Here is a 21,059-nt window from a genome sequence, read left to right as displayed (position 1 = left end):
GGTTTTTACGGGAGTGTCAGTTTATTTAAGAGTCATAACCATCAAGGGTAATGCAACTCTGTCTTTGACGAACGAATCTTTTATCTATTCTCCTTTCACTGCTTTATTCCGTTCTTCTTCCCTTCACTCCGTGAAAACTGTACATGATAAAGCATAACAGGAATGCATAATAAGTATGTGTTCATGAATATAAGTTCCACAATATTAAAGCAGATATAGCATTCTACTAAATCAAAAACATTGTCTGAATTATAACTCCTTTTCATGTTTGCTTGTAAATCTTATATAAGTCAGACACTGTCTTGACAAATCTATCTGAACTTTATGTAGAATGTCACAGCTAACACACAATTAAACTTATATCATCTCTATCATGTCCAAACCAGATTTAACACGGTTTCAATTAAAAATGTAACCATATTTAACGAGCTTGAATGACTTTATCATAGTCAAGGAATACAATAACAATGTCATGACCTTGACCTGTCATTCACACAAATATGCTCACATTCCTCATCCCTTTTCATCATAGAATGTCTTATTCTGCATCATATATTTTACTTGACTATACTTCTTTCAACTTTAAGTAAAACTAAACATCAATTATAGATGTAATGACATATTAAATGTGCAATAGATATCTCTAGTCTATCCTATGTGTGGGTACACAGTATACACATGTTATACATTTGCCATACAAATATAAAAAACATCTTAAAAACTACCTTTTTGACATTCATTTTCATAATGCTCAAATATGTGGTTTAACTAACCTCTGTGCCTCCATAATACTGTAGAAACAGCTCTCAGGAACAAAGGATGCTCCAGAAAACCACAGATTTTCCTCACAAAACAGAAATCATGTTGCAAACATGATCAATCCAAATCAGCCAACAACAGGTGGCACCAAACAAGTTTCTGACCTTCAAACTAGAAAAACTTTAAATAAGAACTGTCAAAGTAATCTTTGACCAAACGCCCTCTGTTGTTCTATTATTGCAATGTCAAGCTAAATCAATAAATACTAAATAAAATAACTTTAACTAGCAAATACAAAATTACAACTTTCACACACATTATCTGGGACTTGTCCATTAAGTAACGATAGATTAAGAATGTGTACTAAAGGATTTACAATTGAAGATATTACACCTTTTAGAATAAAATTATTAATGTCATCATAGCCGTGACTCTTTTTGTTATTCAAATTAGATACAATATCAATGATATCTTCTTTAACTATAGGAGTGACAAAAATAGTATTAGGGTTGGGTGTGCCTAGGTAATCAGAGAAATGTTTGGCTGAAGGAGGAATACCTTCAGCCAAGTTTGTCCCTATAGAGGAAAAAAATTGTTGAAAGTATTGGCTATGTTTTCAGGATCTTCGACAATATCATTATACCTAATTTTAGTTATATCTGATTTGTTATTGGATAAATTCATTGCTTGTTTTAAAATCTTCCATGTGTTTTGAATATCGTTCTTATATAAAGTTAACTGGTTCGTAAAGTAATTTTGTTTTGCTAATCGTATTGTTTTAGTTAAAATATTTTTATAACTGGTGTATCTAGCTTTTGCCTGTTCAGTACCTTTCATTTTACATTTATAGTATAAGTTATTTTTTCTGTTAATTGAACGTAAAAGTGATTTAGAAATCCATTGAAGTCTCTGTGATTTTTTGTAGGTATAGTTCCTTTGTCTTTAACTTTAGGAATGTGAATATCTAATTGATCATGAAATATGTTAAGGAAATTATTAAAAGATAAATTTACGTCATTATTATCGTAAACACACGACCAGTCAGCAGAGTCTAAAAGTGCTCCAAGAATGGCAATGTTTTCATGGTTAGGTCTGCGTCTTGATGGTCTGTGATGATTAACTAATGAGTGCTTAAGGGTAAAATGTGACATAATAGGAAAATGATCCGTTATATCAGATAGAATTATAGAAGAGTCTGGGGTAGGAAGAGTATTGCAAAAAACATTATCAATAAGGGTGGCGGAGTGATTTGCCATACGGGTGGGTTTCAATATCAAAGGCAAAAACGAGGCAGTCAAAAATATTTCAAGAAATTCATGGGATATATTGTTGTTATTATGCTTTAAAATATCAATATTAAAATCTCCCATTATGAAAACATCTTTGTTTATAAAAAGTGGATTCTTTAGTAAATCTGTAAGGTACAATATGAAATCATTTAAATTTGAACTTGGAGGTCTATACATAATACCCATGATTATATTTTTAGTACCGGTATCCTGAACATTGATTTCGATAAAAAGAGACTCCAGTGTTTCGTTCATTGCATTAATTTCATTTAGAATTGAATAGTCGTAACTGTGTGAAACGAAAAATGCAACACTCCCGCCGGGTCTATTTTTTCTATTATTGACAACAAGATCATAACCATCCAATGCAAATGGTAAGTTTGATTCACTGGATAACCAGGTTTCCGTAAGTCCTATTATAACTGTTTGGATGGTTTATCTAATAATAATAACAATTCTTCAAAGTGTTTATTTAAGCTTCTAATGTTTAAATGCAAAGAGAAAATGTGTCTATAGCGAATTCCTTAACGAGGTTTTTAAATTGGGACTCGGTTACATATTCAAATGAAGGGCTTTGAATTTGGTCATGATCAGGGAAAAAATCTAAAATTTCTGTCGATGAGTTTATATTATTTGCTACAAACTGGTTATACGCTACATTAGTTGAAGAATAATCATTCGCGAGATTTGTTGATGAAGGGTTAAATGAATGAAAAAGGTCATCATCATTTGAAGAATAGAATGGCATATCAGCTAACTGGGCCATTGAAGTACTACAGTCAAGATCTCAATATAATATTGCATTTTCGGTTTTGGGTTTGTAGCAATAAGCAAGCAATTGGGCGATAGAAGCGTCCTGCATGGATACACAGAAAAAACAGTTTTACATGTGGACAAGTACAGATACATAAACACGTGAATACAGAGAACAGAACAATGACAACATACAACAGAGAAGGGGACACAAAGACTGAAGAGAGAAAGAAAATTAGTTCAAGTAGAGACTACATTCCACAGAAGTCCTCGTAGACAGAGCGAACGAACGAGGCAATGAACAATAACAAATGTGGAGCATCTTAGCATAATCCTGGCGAGATGCCCAGTAGAACTAATAATATTATAGGAAAATACACTCAATGTAAATAGATCATCATCGGATATAGATATGTTCAACTTGACTTTGAGGCCCAGAAAGATATCTTAACTTTTTGAATTTTTTTACCATCAGAATATATCTTCCTGTTTGACAACGCTGACGACCTGCTGAAGCCGACCTCACTGGCCAAAGACCATTTCCAGAACATGCTGAAACAAACTCTGGAGTGGCAACAAAACTCCAATATTAAGATCATCATCACATCAAGGTATTAAAGGCCAAATCCACTCCAAAAATAACTTACTTATAATAGAAGCAAAGTCAGACGAACCAATCAAAAGAAGTTTGAGCAGAATCGGATAACTAATGAGAAAGTTATGAATTTTTGAAAAAGTATGTAAAACCATGTAAAACCAATGAAAATCACAAGACAAATTGGAAACTCACTCATGAGTCTGTGACGTCATGTCCTCACCATCCACTAATTGTTTTCTTTATATTAATAATATAAATTTTCTATTTTCCCCCTAAGAATCTTATTTGTTCAGACCAGCTTCCAAGTTTGATTGATGTTTTTGTGTGGATGCACTAACATAGAGTATTTTTTTTCCAATTAAATCATGAAGAATGTGAATTAAAATTCAATAATTATGAATGTATACAATATTCAGAAAGAAAAAAAAATCTCCATATTTTTCCCTCCACAGGGATTTTATTGATTTTCATTTGAAACACATACACAAATATATATTCAAGGTAATTAACATTTATAACATAAATAAAATTGGATTTTCAAGATACAAGTATTGTTGAACTGTTGACTTAACAGAAAATTAACAAATCAATAATTCATTTCTGACACTCATGGAAAGAAAAACAAATACAGAAAAAATATCATTTTAAGTACCGGTAAACAAATTCCTGAATTGAAACCATTTTCTTGTGAATTTATTATTTCTACAATTCGAATTTGCAATATACTTTTCGTTTTTGAAGTAATTTATAATCAAAACTCTAATATTATCAAAGTCGGGCAATTGTTTCTTTTTTTTGCAAGTATACACCATCCGTCGCACCACAATCAGTATACAATTCAATGCATAATTATTTGAACCTTTTAAACCAAATAATTTATCTTGTTATGAAAATGTTAATTTGTTTCCGGTTCCAGTATTAATCCAGTGTTCTAACCTACCCAAAATATTTTTAACATGCGTACAATCACATAGCAGATGTATAACTGTTTCAATCTGTTCATTACAAAATGTACATTCTTTTCTTGGGACTAAATTCATTTTAAACAGTAAATCGTTCGTATATAATATGCGTTGCAAGACTTTAAACTGAAACCATCGTAAGCCCACATCAATGGTACAATTAAATCCAATAGAACAATATGTTTCCCAACTCTTATCATTCAGGTCGAAAATGCATTTCCATTTTAATAAGAAAACTTTTACCTAGTCCTTTTCTTCTCTTTAATAAAATTGCATAGATATGTGAACATCCTTTAATACGTTTCATAAAAAATGCCATTGTATCTGGGAAAAGAGGTTGTGGCACCTTGTTAAAAATAGTACAATTGTTAAACCCTTGTCTAATTGCATCGCATAATCCACGATAAAAAAGAAAATTTATTTGAATATTATACTTTTCTTGGAAGTGTTCCAGAGAGAAAAAAAATATCAGCATTTGTGTCTAAAATATCATTGACAAAACAAACTCCCTTTTGACACAATTTTTTTAATTATATATTGAGCTATTGCCTATTTTAATGTAATCATTATTCCATAAGGGTTGGCAAGAAATGTTATCATAATGCATGGACAAGAGCGTACTATAAGCCATGAACATTTCTTTCCAAAAAAGGTTGTTTTTTTTTGCCTGCCAGTTCCCCCTCTCTCTCTCTCTCTTTCTTTTTCTCTTTAACTCTCTCTCTATTTATATATACATGTATATATATATATATATATATATATATGTACCGTGTGAGTCAAAAAAAAAGTTTACACCTAGAAAATTGCTAATTATTTTTTTTAATCATCTATGAACAGTAAATTATTATACATCTTATGAAAGAGTGTTTTATCCCAAATTATTTGATACCATTTTTGTGTGGTATGTGTTCACGCTTGGATAAACAGGTGGCATTGTTTGCGAGAGTGCAAAAATCAACTTGCGCCAAAGTGATGCCTTCAGTATGTATTATGTTGGGATTAGTGGAGTGAGAGAATGGATTGCATATGCATATGTTTTTTGCAAAGGGCAAAGTCACACACACCCACACACACGCGCACAAATGTTCCCTGATATTTGATATTCAATATTTGATATGTGTAGCATGATTAATTTTGTTAGGGGTGTTATTTAGATCTGCAAAGACCGAATTAATACCCAAATCCCAATTGTGTTATTCAAACATCACATAGGCAACTTTGGCGCAAGTCGATTTTTGCACTCTCGCAAACAATGCCTCCTGTTCACCCAAGCGTGAACACATACCACACTCAAATGATACTGAATGATTCAGGATAAAACACTCTTTCATAAGATGTATAATAATATACTGTTCATAGATGATTTATAAAATAATTAGCAATTTTCTAGGTGTAAACTTTTTTTTGACTCACACTGTATATGTGTGTATGTATTATACATGTATGTGGTATTGAAAGAATTTGATGTGTTGAATGATCATTTTAGATGGCATGCTGGAAAATGGGGTTCATGGAGAACAAAACTAGTACTAACTTTCATAGTCAATAGTAAAATATCCAATTTCGTTATGTTACTAAAAATGTTAAAATATCTAAAACCATGAAATCAAATTTCATGTTTTTCTTTCTTTCTGGTTTTTACCGGTTTAACAATTATTTATTTTTATGGAGTAATAGGTCTAATTAGTTGACTTTTATAGGTATACAATTCTGTTGATAATACTTGTATATAACTTTTTCAGATTTAAATAATATATTTTATCTGTATAACTATTTAAAAATAAATATTTTAGACAACTTTTTTTCCAGTATACATTTATAGCTATATAATATTTGAATTAAACTGCTAAATTTTACCTTGTAAGATGCAATTTCAGCTTATTGCTGCAAAATATGTCTTATAAATCATTTTTAGATTGAATTGAATTGAATGTTAGACTGGAAATAAGTTAATGACATCTAGTACTCATGTAGTCATGGATATTGTCCATGTGATTTTTTCCAAATACTACCTGATAGAACTCTTTTAAGACCATATACTTGTATTATAATAAATATAAATGAATTTTCATGTGAAAAATTCAATTTTATTCTAGGGGTTAAAGCTGATATAATGGTTAATCCTCGTTCAGATATGATGTGACAAAACACACACAGTTTTTTTTAATGATGATGTTAAGTATAACATGCTTCTTAATTCTGTATCTTATAACACAGAGTTAAGAGAGTGCTTGCCAGACCTTTTGTTGCGCGCAGTTGCATTCATTTACACATGAAATAAAACGCTACATTTTTGTGTGTGGCTGTTTACCACTTCATATCTAAACAAGACTTAAAGGGAAATCCAACTACACTGTAATAGCAAACAACTCTAAAAGAAAGCAGACAAATCATAGAAGCAGACTTGTGAAACTTTGAATGACATCATACACAAAATAAGAAATTGTTTTAATTGATAATGTCACTGTGTCAATTGTTCCAACACACAAAATGACTGAAATTTCATTTATTTTTCAAAATTTATGACACTCTGGAGGGTCTTTTGTCTATAAAGGACCTATAGTAATATGATAGCCATAATTAATTTTGTGTAGTGCCCGATTGGAAAAGGCATTTGGGAGAAAAGCAGAATTTAATGAAATTTTGTGCACTACAAAGGGGAAAGTTGTCGTCACTATGTCTCAATCCACTGACAAAATTGTCAATTTGAGATTCGGATATCTCTAGATCTAGTGATCTCATATTTCAAGCATTCATAACACACTTATTATTGGTTTGATTTATTTCAAAATGTTGCCTTCTTTTTCTCTTATTTTTCTGCTTTCATCAAAATGAACTTGACCATGAAAATTCAAAATGGCTGCCGTTTCGGTGACAAACATTTAACAACTTCTTATCCATGGGTTTGGGGGAAATTTCAAGGTTATGGCAACCACTTTTGATTTTAAAAGTTGCTTAGTTGAATTTGTTATGTCAGAAAACATATTATTAGACACTAAAATCATGAGAATCGGACGTGTTGGTGAATTTGACCACCAGTCTAAAGTGCATTGACCTTCTTGACCAAAGCGCCCTCATTTAAGGTCGGAGGTATAACAAACTATACATTTTTGGAATCTTCATGACCAGACAAGTAATTAGATATGCAATTTGATAAGGTTAACTGTGTTGGTGAATTTGACCACCGGTCAAAAGTGTGTTGACCTTTCAACGTTTTTTACCATAGCGCCCTCATTTAAGGTCGGAGGTATAGCAAACTATACAGTTTTGGAATCCTCATGACCAGACGAGTAATCTAATATGCATATCTACACGATTTTAATATATTTGAATTTCGACCCCTGTTAGACCTTTGTTGGCCCCTCACGAAAATGCCCGGGATTTTCGAGGGGGCAGCTCAAGTCAAAATTGTTCGGTATTCGTCAGGGAACACAAAAACACTTTCAAACCTTTGTTTCCAGAGATTGGTCACGGGACCTACAGGCTGGTCTCCTACTAATACATAAAATGAGCATTTGTCTACATCAATAACCAACTCCTTGTAATGGCCAAAATTAAACGGATTGAATCTTTGTGCAGTACAAAACGTACAACCACTCAGTAAAAGGGTCTGAAAATCAGACTAATAGGTGATGGTCTTTACTTTCCCACTAAAAGCCATTTTCAAGCACTTTTGTTTTGAGTAAAGTTCTTAATTATTATTGTCTTTCAAATGCTGTTAAAATTTAACCTTTTCATTTTTTTGGCCTGCAAATGGGACATATTACCTGTAAGGAAATCAATGAAATTTTGTAAAGCCCCCATCACACCAAATGCGCTGGGTCTGTATAGCCCTCGAGCCAGGACGGGATTGCACACACTCTAGGAACATGTTCGAAAGCACTAGGAACGAGATGAAGACGAGTTGAACTGTCTCTGAACAGGGTGGTCAAGTTACAAACTAGTTAAAACAAGTTGCGAACTAGTAAGAATGGCTTTTGACGTATTGGGAACGAGGTAGAACTAGTTAAGAATGGGTTTAAACTGCCTACGGATGGGCTTGGACTGCTTGGAAATGGCAAATTTACCCGATCTAAACTTGATATGAACTGACTGTGGACAGAGTACAGACGAGATGGACGCATTGAGGACTGTTTATGAACGAGCTAGGATCGTATTATAGACATTATTTACACATTCTACCCCGACCACAACCCTTTTTACGATTTACTAGGACGGTTCTAGAACTTAGTGAGAACCAGTTTGCTGTGATGGGGGCTTAAGTAAATAATTTTCTATCGACACAGGTATGCAGGGAAGTTTCCTCACCTGGACAACCATCCAAACTTCAAGGAGATAGAAGTGCAATCCCTAGAGATGGAGGAAGCTGTTCAGCTCCTCTTCAAGTCGGTCCAGCAAGATCCCCGTGGTAACTTACCGGTCAAAGGTCAGCAGCTGATTACCAAGGAGCAGGCCGTGAGGCTGGCAGAGCACTGTGGCAATAACCCTCATGCGCTACAAGCCGTTGCAAGCCAGCTTAGATCAGGGAAGGACCCGGAGGCAGTGCTCCAGCTTCTCGCCAACCCGATGAAGATGGAACTGGTCCTCAATGATCAGAGTCTGTGGGGTCTTGGCCCGGATACTACTCAAGAGTCTGGCAGGGAATCCAATCAGGTAAGAAGGGTAGAAAAAATGCTTTATCAAATACCTTTTGGATTGGATTGGTAGAAAGAATAAAGAGAGGGATATTGATAGAGAGAGATATTGGTGGAGAGGGATATTGGTAGATTAGGTGTAAACAAATGTGGAGATGTGTAGGCTGGTCGAGAGAATGGTAGAACAGGAGATTGGTATAAAGGAAGTTTGGGATAAAGTGATGTTGAAATACAGGGGGATTGGAAGAGCGGGACATTGATTGAGAGAAGAGATGCCACTACTAAGGAAGTGACTCTAAGGTCTCAGAGGTACTTAAACTTATAATTGCCATATGCCTTATGTGACCTAGGTCCTCAAGTGCCTTGGTGTGATGTTTGAAGACATGAACCCTAACCTCAAGCTGCACCTCATTCGTCTGGCCGTCTTCCCTGGCCTCTTTAGTCAAACCTGGGGTCTGAAAATCCTTTCCGACGTGGACCAAGAAGGCTCCCGCCGCCAGTCCCAGTCCAAAACGCTGGAGTTTGAGCTCGATGACGTGGCAGACACGAGTTTACTTCTCCGAGAGTCTCTGGATATCTTTCAGTCTGTGGGTAGGAGAGATGCGAGGGCAAAAGAGAAGTTCTACTCCATGCACCCCCTGGTGAGATGCCTGTGTTTGATGAAGGTGGAGGCAGATGAGAAAATGAAGAGGGCCTTTCACTCCGGTCTCCTTTCCTTCATCGATGAATGCTTTCAGATACTCAGGGTAAGTACAACAGTTCAATCCTACCATAGCATACAAATCTTCATGTATGGCAAAGTAAAAGAAAAATATGTTGTGTAGTTAAAATGTTATTACAGGTATGACAGATAAGTCAATGTTGTTTCCCCCAATTATGTAAAATGATTGGGAGTGACAAAAGCGAATGAAAAATTGCTAGAATTTATTATTTCGGAACCAATAAACTATAAGTGGCAGATTATGATGGTGCCTACAAAGATCTCATCAAGTCACTGAGGGATTTCATGAAACCTGAACAATAGTTTAATAGAATAGGGAATTAGTTGACACTGCTGTACATTCTCTATGGAAGCCGGAAGAAACCTTATCGTCTTCTCCAGTATTGTATCTGCACCCAGTGTAGGAGGAAGGTAGCCACCTAATCTTGAACATTGTATTTGCAGTAGTTTAAATTATATTGCCTCTCGAATGTTCCTTCATAATATCATGGCATAATGTCAACTTTAGGATCTATAGAGGAAGCATGTGAAGGATCAAGAAGGGCAAGCTCTGAATTATTTTCTTTGTATGAAGATTTCAGTCCAAGGTATATGCAAAAATACAACTCGACCAATGTATACCTACCTGTGAGAGTCAGGAAGAGATATGGCTTTAATGATTCCTCATCTTCTACCTCGAAACCCTCCAGCAATTTACTGCCTATGATGACGAGGATGCCTGCGGAAGTTTACAGCGTCTTGAGAAGGAGAAGGCCAACATCACTCAGTACCTGGAGCTTGAGATGCATAAGACCTTCAGCGGGAAACCTCACCCCCTCACCAAGTACCTCCCGGAGTACCAACAGGTCCTTCGTCGATCCAACATGGCCAGGGAGAGCGACATCCTGACGTTCATGGATCGGTTAATGTTCACCAAGGAGAGATCTAAATTCTTTGTCCAAAGGGCGGAAGCTGCGAAGATATCTGGCGACATGCCTGGATGGGTCAACCATCAGGGGTGGTACGCCGATCAGGAGCTGCAGCTTCACAGGTGAGTTAGATTGTGATCCCACATTTGCTCCAAGGGCTTTATTTTGTCATTGCTTTTATAGGTTACACCTTTGAAATATTATTTGTGTATAGAATGTATAAAATCAACCTAAACAAATTCACCTAGCATTCTATGGCCTAATGGATAAATTAGTATGTAAATAAATAAGAACATAAATTTGTGCACACGGAACCCAAGTCAGACTTTGCTTCTATGCGGGCCTAATTTTCCCCTAGATGCGTCGAGTAGTCTACTCAAAAGTCGCTTTTATGTTAATTGAAAGTGCATATACCGGTATTCAAACTTGCCCAATCTCATTACAGAAGTAATGTTTGAATTTTTTTTGTTGAATTTAGTATTATGACTTGAAGCTACTGACAATTTTTAGGTGATCGGTTCACTTTAAGGCCTATATGACACATGCTCCAGTGACATTAGAGCTGTTTACTAAAGTATATCTCTCCTGTACCCCTATTTACGAAATATTGTTTGCAATATTTGTTTTGTTTATTTCACTGTGTCCATGGCTTTGCTCCACAGTACAGTATCACTTGAATAAATAATTACATTCCATCTAGATCTGTATGTACTCAAAAACTCTGCATTACCTGTTCTTATTTCCAATATTCTGAACTTCACCTGGAGGAAACACTATAGACCTAACCCTAACCTGACCCAAAACCCAGTTACAGCCCTGGTCCTTACCCTATGTCTTTGATGAAATAAAGCCTAAAGCAATTGTTACTGGAGATTTTGTTAGAACACCAGTTGAGGGGTAAGGTTCGGGCTGCTAAAGCCTCGTTCAAGATACGACGCTGCAAAACCGCAGTGTTTTTCATGATGATGTAAAGTGTAATACACTTCACATTTTGTATTTTATAATACAAAGCTCATTAAATATGCTAAGAAGTTTGTCGCGCGTAATTTACACGTAAATAAATGCTTTTTTGTGATGGTTTACTGCGTCATATCTGAACAAGGATTCTTATAGCTTGTCTCCAGTAGGTTAATTCGAGGTGTTTTGCATTCACTCATAAGTGAGGCTTTATCTCTTATGAATTGCACAGATACCATGAAGCTGAGACTGCAATCGCCAATCCTCTCTCCTACTGTGAGACTCAGGTTGCAATGACCCCTGACCTCAGGGAAGGTTACAGTCAGTGTCTATATGTCAAAGGTCAGTTGTTGAGAACCACATGTATACCGTGTGAGTCAAAAAAAAGTTTACACCTAGAAAATTGCTAATTATTTAAAAAATCATCTATGATTAGTAAATTATCACACATCTTATGAAAGAATGTTTTATCCCAAATCATTTGGTATCATTTTTGTGTTGAATGTGTTCACGCTTGGATGAACAGGAGGCATATATATTTGCGAGAGTAGAAAAATCGACTTGCGCCAAAGTGATGCCTACGTACGGCATGTATTATGTTGGGATTAGCGGAGTGAGAGAAGGAATTGAATGTATCAAATGAAATGCAATTCAAATGCTTTTTGCAGAAGCAAATTCACACACAGACGCGCAACTATGTTCGTTTATATTTGATATTCGATATTTGATATGTGTGGCATGATTAATTTTGTTAGGGATGTTCTTTGAATCTGCAAAGACCGAATTAATACCCAAAATCCCAAATCCCAATTAATTCCCAAATCCCAATTGTTTTATTCAAATATCACATAAGCAACTTTGGCGCAAGTCGATTTTTGCGCTCTCGCAAACAATGCCTCCTGTTCATCCAAGCGTGAACACATACCACACAAAAATGATACCAAATGATTTGGGATAAAACACTCTTTCATAAGATATATAATAATTTACTGTTCATAGATGATTTTTTAAAAATAATTAGCAATTTTCTAGGTGTAAACTTTTTTTATGACTCACACTGTATAGTTGTTTTATAAAATGGGTCCACATCAAGACTCAAAATACACGGAGCCTCAGTCAGAGTGGTCACGGGGTCGATTGCAAAATTAAAAATTGCCCCTGTGGAATTATAAAATAAAGATATAATCTTTTCTGTTATAACTTTCACACAATATTGAGTTTCAACTTTCAAACCTTAAACCAATCTATGGAAGTTATATTTTAATAGCGTGCAGAATTTGTCAGTGTCTAGAGACTGCCATATTGTTAAAAAATAAACGCTTTTTCGCCGCAAGATTGCGCTATATCTCACATCTCCACATCTCTATGGGTATTACGGATACAAACAACGGAAGCTTGCAGTGCACTGCAGCCGTCAGCAGTGGCTATACTAGCTGCGCCGGTAGTATACTGGTGTGCACACTGCCGCCCCATATCTGCTGGAGCTAGAGGCGATCGCGCAAGGACCGAAACATGGAGTTTTTCGTGATTCCAACTACCGGTAATTAGATTTCCTACATTCTAGAACCTTTTCAATAAAACCTTTATGATCAAGTCCTTTTATCAGCAAATAATGAACCTCGACCAGTAAATCAACTGAAAGCTAAAATTAGTCAATGGAAACCTGTTGGCAGGGAGGCGAATGTATACGGGCTTGGACCAGAAACTTCGTACAGAGGGAGGAGATCTGACCATTAGCTGCATGTTATAACTTGTAAGAGGGAAATAATGCTGACTATTAATGATAAAGATGAAATAGCAAAGAATTTAGGAGTATCATGGGTACCAATTCAATGGAAATTTGTATTAAAAAAAAAAGCCCCTGTCAGTACTAAAAGAGCCCCCGTGAGAAGGCTCACAGGGGCTCTTTTTTTTATGAAGAGCCCCCGTTGACAAAAAAATAATTTGAGCCCTGGTCCACATGCACTATGAATATAAAGTCGAGAAATAAGCAACAAACCCAATCAAAATGCGAAGTAATACACAGTTATGTGGGGCGCCATTTGTTTTGAATGACATCACAGTATACGTGCTAACGCGCATCAAAGTCCTTGGCATTTGCATCTACATGCATTTCATCGCGTCTTAATTTTCTACGCGTCAGAAATAAGCCGTGCATTATCACTCTATGATGAGAACTTTTTTGTGTAGAAGAAGAGATAATGATGCACGGTCATGGGGTGTCATTTGAATACCGGTAATTAGATTTCCTACATTTTAGAACCTTTTCAATAAAACCTTTATGATCAAGTCCTTTAATCAATGATTATCCTCTTTATTAGTCCAATCTTTCTATTTTATACCACGTACGTATGCCATTCTTATCTCATTCTCTGTTTCTTTTATTGTTGTTGTTGCATTCCATGTTTATGATCATCTGTCATTTTTCATTTAGTTTCAGATACTTTAAAAGTTTACCTTTGTTCAATATTTTGATAGGAATTTTCTCTCTCTTTACATGTATCTCTGTAACGCTGTTAACTAATGGCATGGTTATACATTAATGGTCTTAAAATATTAATTTTCAATAATTACGCATTTTGCATTCCAAACACATCTTTTTGTTGCGGCTAGCTACCGTATATTCACTATAATGCTAGGGGCTGTCACATTCTGTCCTCGTTCTCATTCTCAGGTAATCTATTAGTCCAAAAAAACCAGGCTACGAGCCACATACAGAACAAGAGGAGGGAGGAAGGTATCAAGGTTCTCAAGGAGTGCATCCAGGTGAGGGACCATCACCTTGGAAACAGCCTCGTCAGGGCACGCAGTATCAACGCTCTCGGTTCAGCATACTTCAAGTAGGTTCATTTCTGTCTTTCATATTATTTACATGGTCTATTGTAGATATACAGACAAATTAAGCATTAGCTTCATTTGCTAGATAGACTCTCTAGTGATATATTGCAATGAACTACACAGTACATTTAGAACATTGTGATGCATATTATTGGCATCTTACCTGAGGTCCTCTTACAATCTTTTAGTGTGAATTTACTGTCAGTGGCATATACACAGTATGTGTCGTATTACTATGTGTTCAATGTTGCATCCAGTCATTGTTATCATCACTCAATAGCTGTTGTAATGAAGAAAAATGTATACTGCATTATTATTTAATAAAACGCCCTACTGTGGAGGAAAAATACAAATAAAATTTTTTAAAAATGTACAAACTGAAAAATTTACCTAATAGAAGCAGTTGAGTATAAGTGCATTTGTGACTTTGGTGAAATAGCGTGTATAAGTGATTGTAGCGAGACAAAACAATGTAGAATCATTCCTGTTTTTATGCCTCCGCTACAAAGTAGCCGGAGGCATTATGTTTTCGGGTTGTCCGTCCGTCTGTACGTACGTCCCGTTCTCGTGATCGCATTATCTCAAGACCCCATAGATGGATTTGTGCCAAACTTGGGTCATGTATGTATCTTGCAAAGCCAATGAACTAAGTAGATTTTGGGGTCACCAGGTTGAAGGTCAAAGGTCACAGGGCTCACTATGTATCCACAAATAGCTTGTGATCACATTATCATGAGAATCAATAGACAGATTACTATCAAACTCAAGACATGTATATAGGGGCAGTTACACTGTCATCCAAACACGCCAAAAAATGCCAAACCGGAGCCTGGCCGCGATGTTACCAAGGGCAACTACGCTTTACCGGCAGACATGCCAAGCCCCAAACATTCCAAAACGAAGTGTGATCTTTTGGCGTGTTTTGGCGTGTTTTGGTGTGTTTGGCAAGTATAACCGCTCGCAGTTGTAACATCGCGATGTTAGGCACGCGACTTCCGGCACTTCCGGATTGTTACCCGCGCTCTTTTAAACCACGTTCTTCCCGTGTGATATTTATAGCATTTATAGAAATTCTCCAACCACAGATCATCATCCCATGAAGTCATAACAATGCTCTCCCAGAAATGCATTGATCTCGGAAGTACCCACACCGATCTTGGCAGCCGGCTGCTCTGTGGGTACAGAAGAACGAGGGTCAAAATGAGGTTGGTGAGCTCTTGCTGTCGCCTCATAAAGTACCTAAAAAAACGAGCACGACGATCACTTTCCCTACGACGTCGGCGAATTCTCATAATTCCAATTAACAACGATGATTTTCTTAACCTTCCCATATCGTTTTTACTACTAGATTTCGATTGAATTTGGGAAAACTGAATCAGCAGCCGTAGTCCGTACTTCGTAACTTATCCACTCTTGCCTCAAATACTACACGCGAGATAAACAAAACATATCGCATGCATGCGCATGGGATGTATCGCTATTTAGCTAGCTATAGCGCTAGCTGGAAATTGCGCGCGCTAAAAATCTTATAGCAGGCCGGGGTCAAAGGTCGGGAAGACTGCACATGCGCATTACCAACCGAAACACGCCAAAACATCGCTGAACAGCTCCGTCGGTGATGTTTCAGCACAAGTGTAACCGGGTGCACGAAACATCGCGACTTTTCAAAATGAGGTATTTGACAGTATAAATGCGCCTTATGTATCTTGCAGAGCCAATCAACTGATTAAGTTTTAAGTTCATCAGGTCAAAGGTCATGTGGCTCATTATGTATGCCTATAAAAAGCTTGTGCATGCATTATCACTAAAACCGACAGATGGATTTACAATCAAACTTGAATTTTTAAAATTGTGTCTGTTTTGGTTTGTAAAATGGCTCTATGGCGGAGGCATCATTTTAGACTGCGCGCAGTCGAAGTTCCATCTAGTTAATTTTACTGTTATCTGCCAATGAGAGCGTAATATCATTAGAAATGTTGTTGATGAATAATAACTTTAAGAGTGGAAAACACAATGATGCCTCTGGGGCTGTAGGTGTGCTTAACCCTTACTGTACTGGGCTGTTTTGAGCACCTCACTGACTGAGGGGGGGGGGGGGGACCTGGGAGGTCCCCCCCTCCCCTGTGATCTTGGCCGTCGTTATAGCCTAATTAATTATGCAAAATGCAAATTTTACGCATTTTACAGAAAACTCTACATATTTTTCTGTAGACTCGTGAAGAATCTTGAAAATGTTTTGAATAAATGTTTCCTTCATCTCAAATTCAAGAGGCTTCATTATTTTTATGATATTTGAAAATGCATAGGTTAATTTGCATAGATTATGAATACGCAAATTGCGCATTCATGAATATCAAATCTGGAAATATACAGCGAACTAAAATCATTACAAAAATTGTCAGACTCCAATTTTTGAATGTTGAAACTCAATATTCATATGAAACTTCTTTTCTAACACAAAATAGTTATTTTGATGTAATTAATAATGATAACTTATGCAAATGTTATGCCATTTTCAAATACTTATTTTCTTATGTATTTTATTGTTTTTTATTTCTTATTATATCTATTGTTTTATTTCTAATGTATTCTTTTGTTCTGGAAAACATCAAGTTACTTTGAGAAACATGAAAAAGCAATTTGATATCAATTCATATCTCCCACTTAGGAAGAAATACAGCTAAACCTGTATTCACATTTATGCTTGTACATGAATATATGCGATTCAAAATTCCAAGCGGTTGCGGTGCAATCTCCGAAAAAGTCGAGGGGGGCCTCCCCCCCCCCCCCCCCAATTCAGTAGGGGTTAAAGACTGAAATGAAGATCCACTCTTAGATAGACCTAGACTACACTTTCTGTCTAATGATTATTCAATTGATTTTGTTTTTCAATTTGTTTATCTTTAGAGGTAAGAAGTACGAAGAAGCCTTAGAGCAGCACAAGTTGGCCTTGGAGTTGCTAAAGACTGTTACCCAGAACCACCCAGAAATGCATCCAGACTTCTCTTTCTATCTGATGAATATTGGTACCTGCTACCATGAGCTGGGCTACAGCTATAGCCAGTCTATCACCCAGAAGGAGAAGGGAAGGAGGTAAGGGAACAAATATCCTCTATGATTGATTCGGGATGGGAGATACTCATGCAAATTCATGTGATCCATCATGACATTTATGAGGAACTGCAGACACTTTAAAGTACTTTCAAAGTAGCCCTTAACAAAATATAAGTACAGTCAAACCTGTGTTAACAACCACCTGTCCATAACAACCACTTTAAAAATCCCCTGTGAGATTTCATGTACCTAGTTAAGAACCTGTACACAACGACCACCTGTCTAACGCGACCAGCGGCCACTCATTTTATTTCCGCTGGCCACAATGACCACCATCGCCAGCCGTATAGTTACCAAAAACAGCCGTGTAGCGACCAGCCACAGCAGCACTTGAACAATTTATCTCACAGCTGGGCGATCGTCGGCACAGCTTATGAAGCTAGATCTAATTATATACCTCACTTAAGAAATCCAGCCATCTGATTGGTCGAAATTGCAGTCATAAACTTTAACCATTCCTGTAAAATTCCTGGTAAAATTCCAGTTACCATGGTTACTGGGAAAATAGTTCAGTCTTGGTGAAATACCCATAGGTTCACATGTTGAAAACTGGTTTGTGCGATCGAGGATACCGTACGTGTGCGAAGAATTGGTGGGTAATTTCAGTATGGCAATCTCGATTGTACTAAATTCCAAACCGAAGGCAAAAATGGCTGAAGAAACTCTCCCAAGATTTCAACTTCTTGATGATGATCAAATGCAAGACTTGCTGACAGTAAGAACACCAAAAAGGGTACGTTAAATTTCTCTATAAATTGTTTTCAAAATAGATCTAGTAGGCCTAGATTCTAGTAAGTAGGTCTAGTAGTGCTAAAATCCTTCCGGTAGAGATTGCACACATCCCTATGCATTGGCCATTGCGCACTAAATTGGTTGATGTTTTAATTACCAGAGATTCAAACTAATATTGCTCGTGATCCTGAAGGTGATACTCAATAAGTGAGGTGTCATATGAAAACGCAGGTTTTTCTCCATATTCTCCACATGGCTGGCCCACCCCCAAAATTGTAAAAATATCTTGCTTAGACTAGAATCTAGATCTAGTCTACTCTCAAAGATACACTCATAAAAAAACAACCGTGCAAATAAACTAGAGAAAGGCCAAGGTGGTGTCATAAGTTGACTCTTTTTTTTTTGGCATATAAAAGTATTAATGATTGCTTTAATATTCGAGAAATAGTTGTTTTTATACGCTCTCGGGAAGGTTACAATTGGGCTATTGTAACCTTCCCGAGAGCGTATGCCGAGGGCAATAGCCCAATTGTAACCTTCCCGAGAGCGTATAAAAACAATTATACAATGCCTACTAAGATTCTTGCAACCTCATTGGTCAATTCTTGATCACATGACATGCGCTAAAAGTAACCATTGAACTGCATCATTGACGCGGAGTGCAATTTCGTTTGATCCTTTCGCACCATTGCACTCTGACGTCACTAACGATGTACAAAGTATATGGTGAGCTAAGTGACGTCAGAGTGCAATGGTGTGAAAGGATCAAACGAAATTGCACTCCGCGTAACAATAAACATAAAGGTTTGTACGCGCGTGGTTTGCTGCCTGCTTAATAGTGCGCGCTCACTATCAGCAATTTCATAAATTGAAAACAAACAAAAATCGCTGAGATTGAGGCCTAGGAAAACTGTTTTAAGCCCGTTAACGTCCGAGGTGTTGTATAAAACAAATAGTGAATGGTCTTTATTCGTGCAATGGAACAATATTTTGCATTCGGTGAAAGATGAGACGCTCCATTCAACTCGGCTGCGCCTCGTTGAATATAGCGTCTCTTATTTTTCACCTCGTGCAAAATCTTGTACCATTGCACTCATGACCATTCACTATTTGTATACTATTTCTCTCAAAGCAGTCATTATTACTATTCAATCCTAAGCTTTTATTAAAACTTCAATCAAAACATTAAATTACAGACAGGATATTGTTTCTCGCATATTTCATTATGGACTGTGCATAACAATATAGAGTCATTGTCATGCAATGATGACTCGCTTGTTCGTCGTGGAGAGTGGAGAGTGTCTGTAAATCAAATTTTTAGGCTCGTTCATATCATTTCTTTTAAATAACTTTGATATGAAGGTTCATGGTATCAAAACACATCCTAAGTTCGATTTCAGAGTATGTAGGTCAAAGTTCATAGCTCATTAAATAACATGGGCCAGCTGGTTTTGCGTAATATAACATTTCCTTTTTTCAACGGCTTTTTCAAATTATCATATATTTGTGGTGGTACACAAGTATTAGAAATTGTTATATTTATGGATATTTTAGCCGTCTCTGAACCGAATTTTTATCAAACAAAGATGATTTTATCATTTAAATTCAAATTGTTCTTTCAAATTTAACACTCAGTTTTTCGTTATCTCACCAAAAAAATATTTTGAGTAGTGCCCTCTGCGACAGAACTCAACTATCCCTTTAACTAAAAACCGTACCACTCTGTGTTTGTTTATGAATTTTTAAACACCAACAAAATAAACTTGCGTTTGTTAGATTATCGATCGGCTCTCTGTCTCCTTTTTTGCCCGACTGAGCCCTTTTAAAGCCGAGAATTGATTGCGCACCGGCTGAGGCCTTGCGAGTGCTGTCAATCAATTATTCAAAATCAAAAAACGGCCGCCAACGCATACCTGTCTACAACGGCCACTATGTGTTTCCCTTGGGTGGACGCTATAGACAGGTTTGACTGTATGTATCAATGGAAAGCTTTTTTTGAGAATATTTCAGATTTTTTAAATACTTAATTAAGTCACAACAACCGAAAAACATGAATTTTTCATCAGTCATTTTCTCGCCCAAACGACACCAATAAAACGCCCAAAATAATGTGACGTAGGCGATTGGTTATGTCCCCAAAACAAACAAAAGCTTGTACCCAGCTACACGGAGTCTATGGCTTTTGCCCTATAAGTTTGTCGCATGTTTTGATTGTCTTGCACGTATGTTCTTTGAATTAAATAAAGATAAACTAAAAACGAAAGAAAGTGTATATTGCTTATTACATAAAACTGACAAAGAAATTATACAGATAAAAGAAATCAATGAAAATTAACAAAATATGTAAGTATTATTGCCAGTATTCAATTTTGTGCTCAAATCACACTGACCAACAAAATCATATCAAATCAAACATCGCATAATTCTCATTATTTGTATTGTATATTGGTCAGCGAAGGCTTTTTGATTTTTAGATGGAAATCTGATTTTTAGATGAAAATCTTGGTTGAAATCGTTATGACGAAAAGTTGCGTTGAAAACATGAAGATCAAATGTCCAACTGAATAAATCTCGTATCAGGCCCAAGCAAGAGTTGCTATGCACCTCACTTAAGTAGTAAACTGAAATTTGGGCACTGATAAGTTGAAAAAGTCATAAAAAGTACCGGTAGTCAATTATGACCAAGAGCACAAAACATTATGGCTCTCAACTATATAGGCGAGAGATGGACGGTGTGGTAAAAACATGCACAAAAAACGCATTGAATCTAAAAACGTGGTTATTCTTTACATTC

General features: G+C 36.4%; 1 protein-coding gene across 1 annotated transcript in view; it reads left to right on the top strand.

Annotated features, from left to right (window-relative positions):
* The window catches only part of LOC100889611, a 57,927-nt gene that overhangs the window by 15,241 nt on the left and 21,627 nt on the right, over nt 1–21,059 (top strand). Inside the window, exons 6-12 of the mRNA XM_030981409.1 lie at nt 3,277–3,412; nt 8,648–9,014; nt 9,346–9,741; nt 10,406–10,746; nt 11,814–11,923; nt 14,256–14,421; nt 17,327–17,512. Of these exons, the coding sequence (XP_030837269.1) occupies nt 3,277–3,412; nt 8,648–9,014; nt 9,346–9,741; nt 10,406–10,746; nt 11,814–11,923; nt 14,256–14,421; nt 17,327–17,512 (1,702 nt within the window). The remainder of the gene's footprint in view (nt 1–3,276; nt 3,413–8,647; nt 9,015–9,345; nt 9,742–10,405; nt 10,747–11,813; nt 11,924–14,255; nt 14,422–17,326; nt 17,513–21,059) is intronic.

Source organism: Strongylocentrotus purpuratus, unplaced genomic scaffold, assembly GCF_000002235.5.
Source record: "Strongylocentrotus purpuratus isolate Spur 01 unplaced genomic scaffold, Spur_5.0 spur5_scaffold_12, whole genome shotgun sequence".
NCBI lineage: Eukaryota > Metazoa > Echinodermata > Echinoidea > Camarodonta > Strongylocentrotidae > Strongylocentrotus > Strongylocentrotus purpuratus.
The sequence above is the reverse complement of the archived record's forward strand: the minus strand, read 5'-3'. Positions and strand labels throughout refer to the sequence as shown.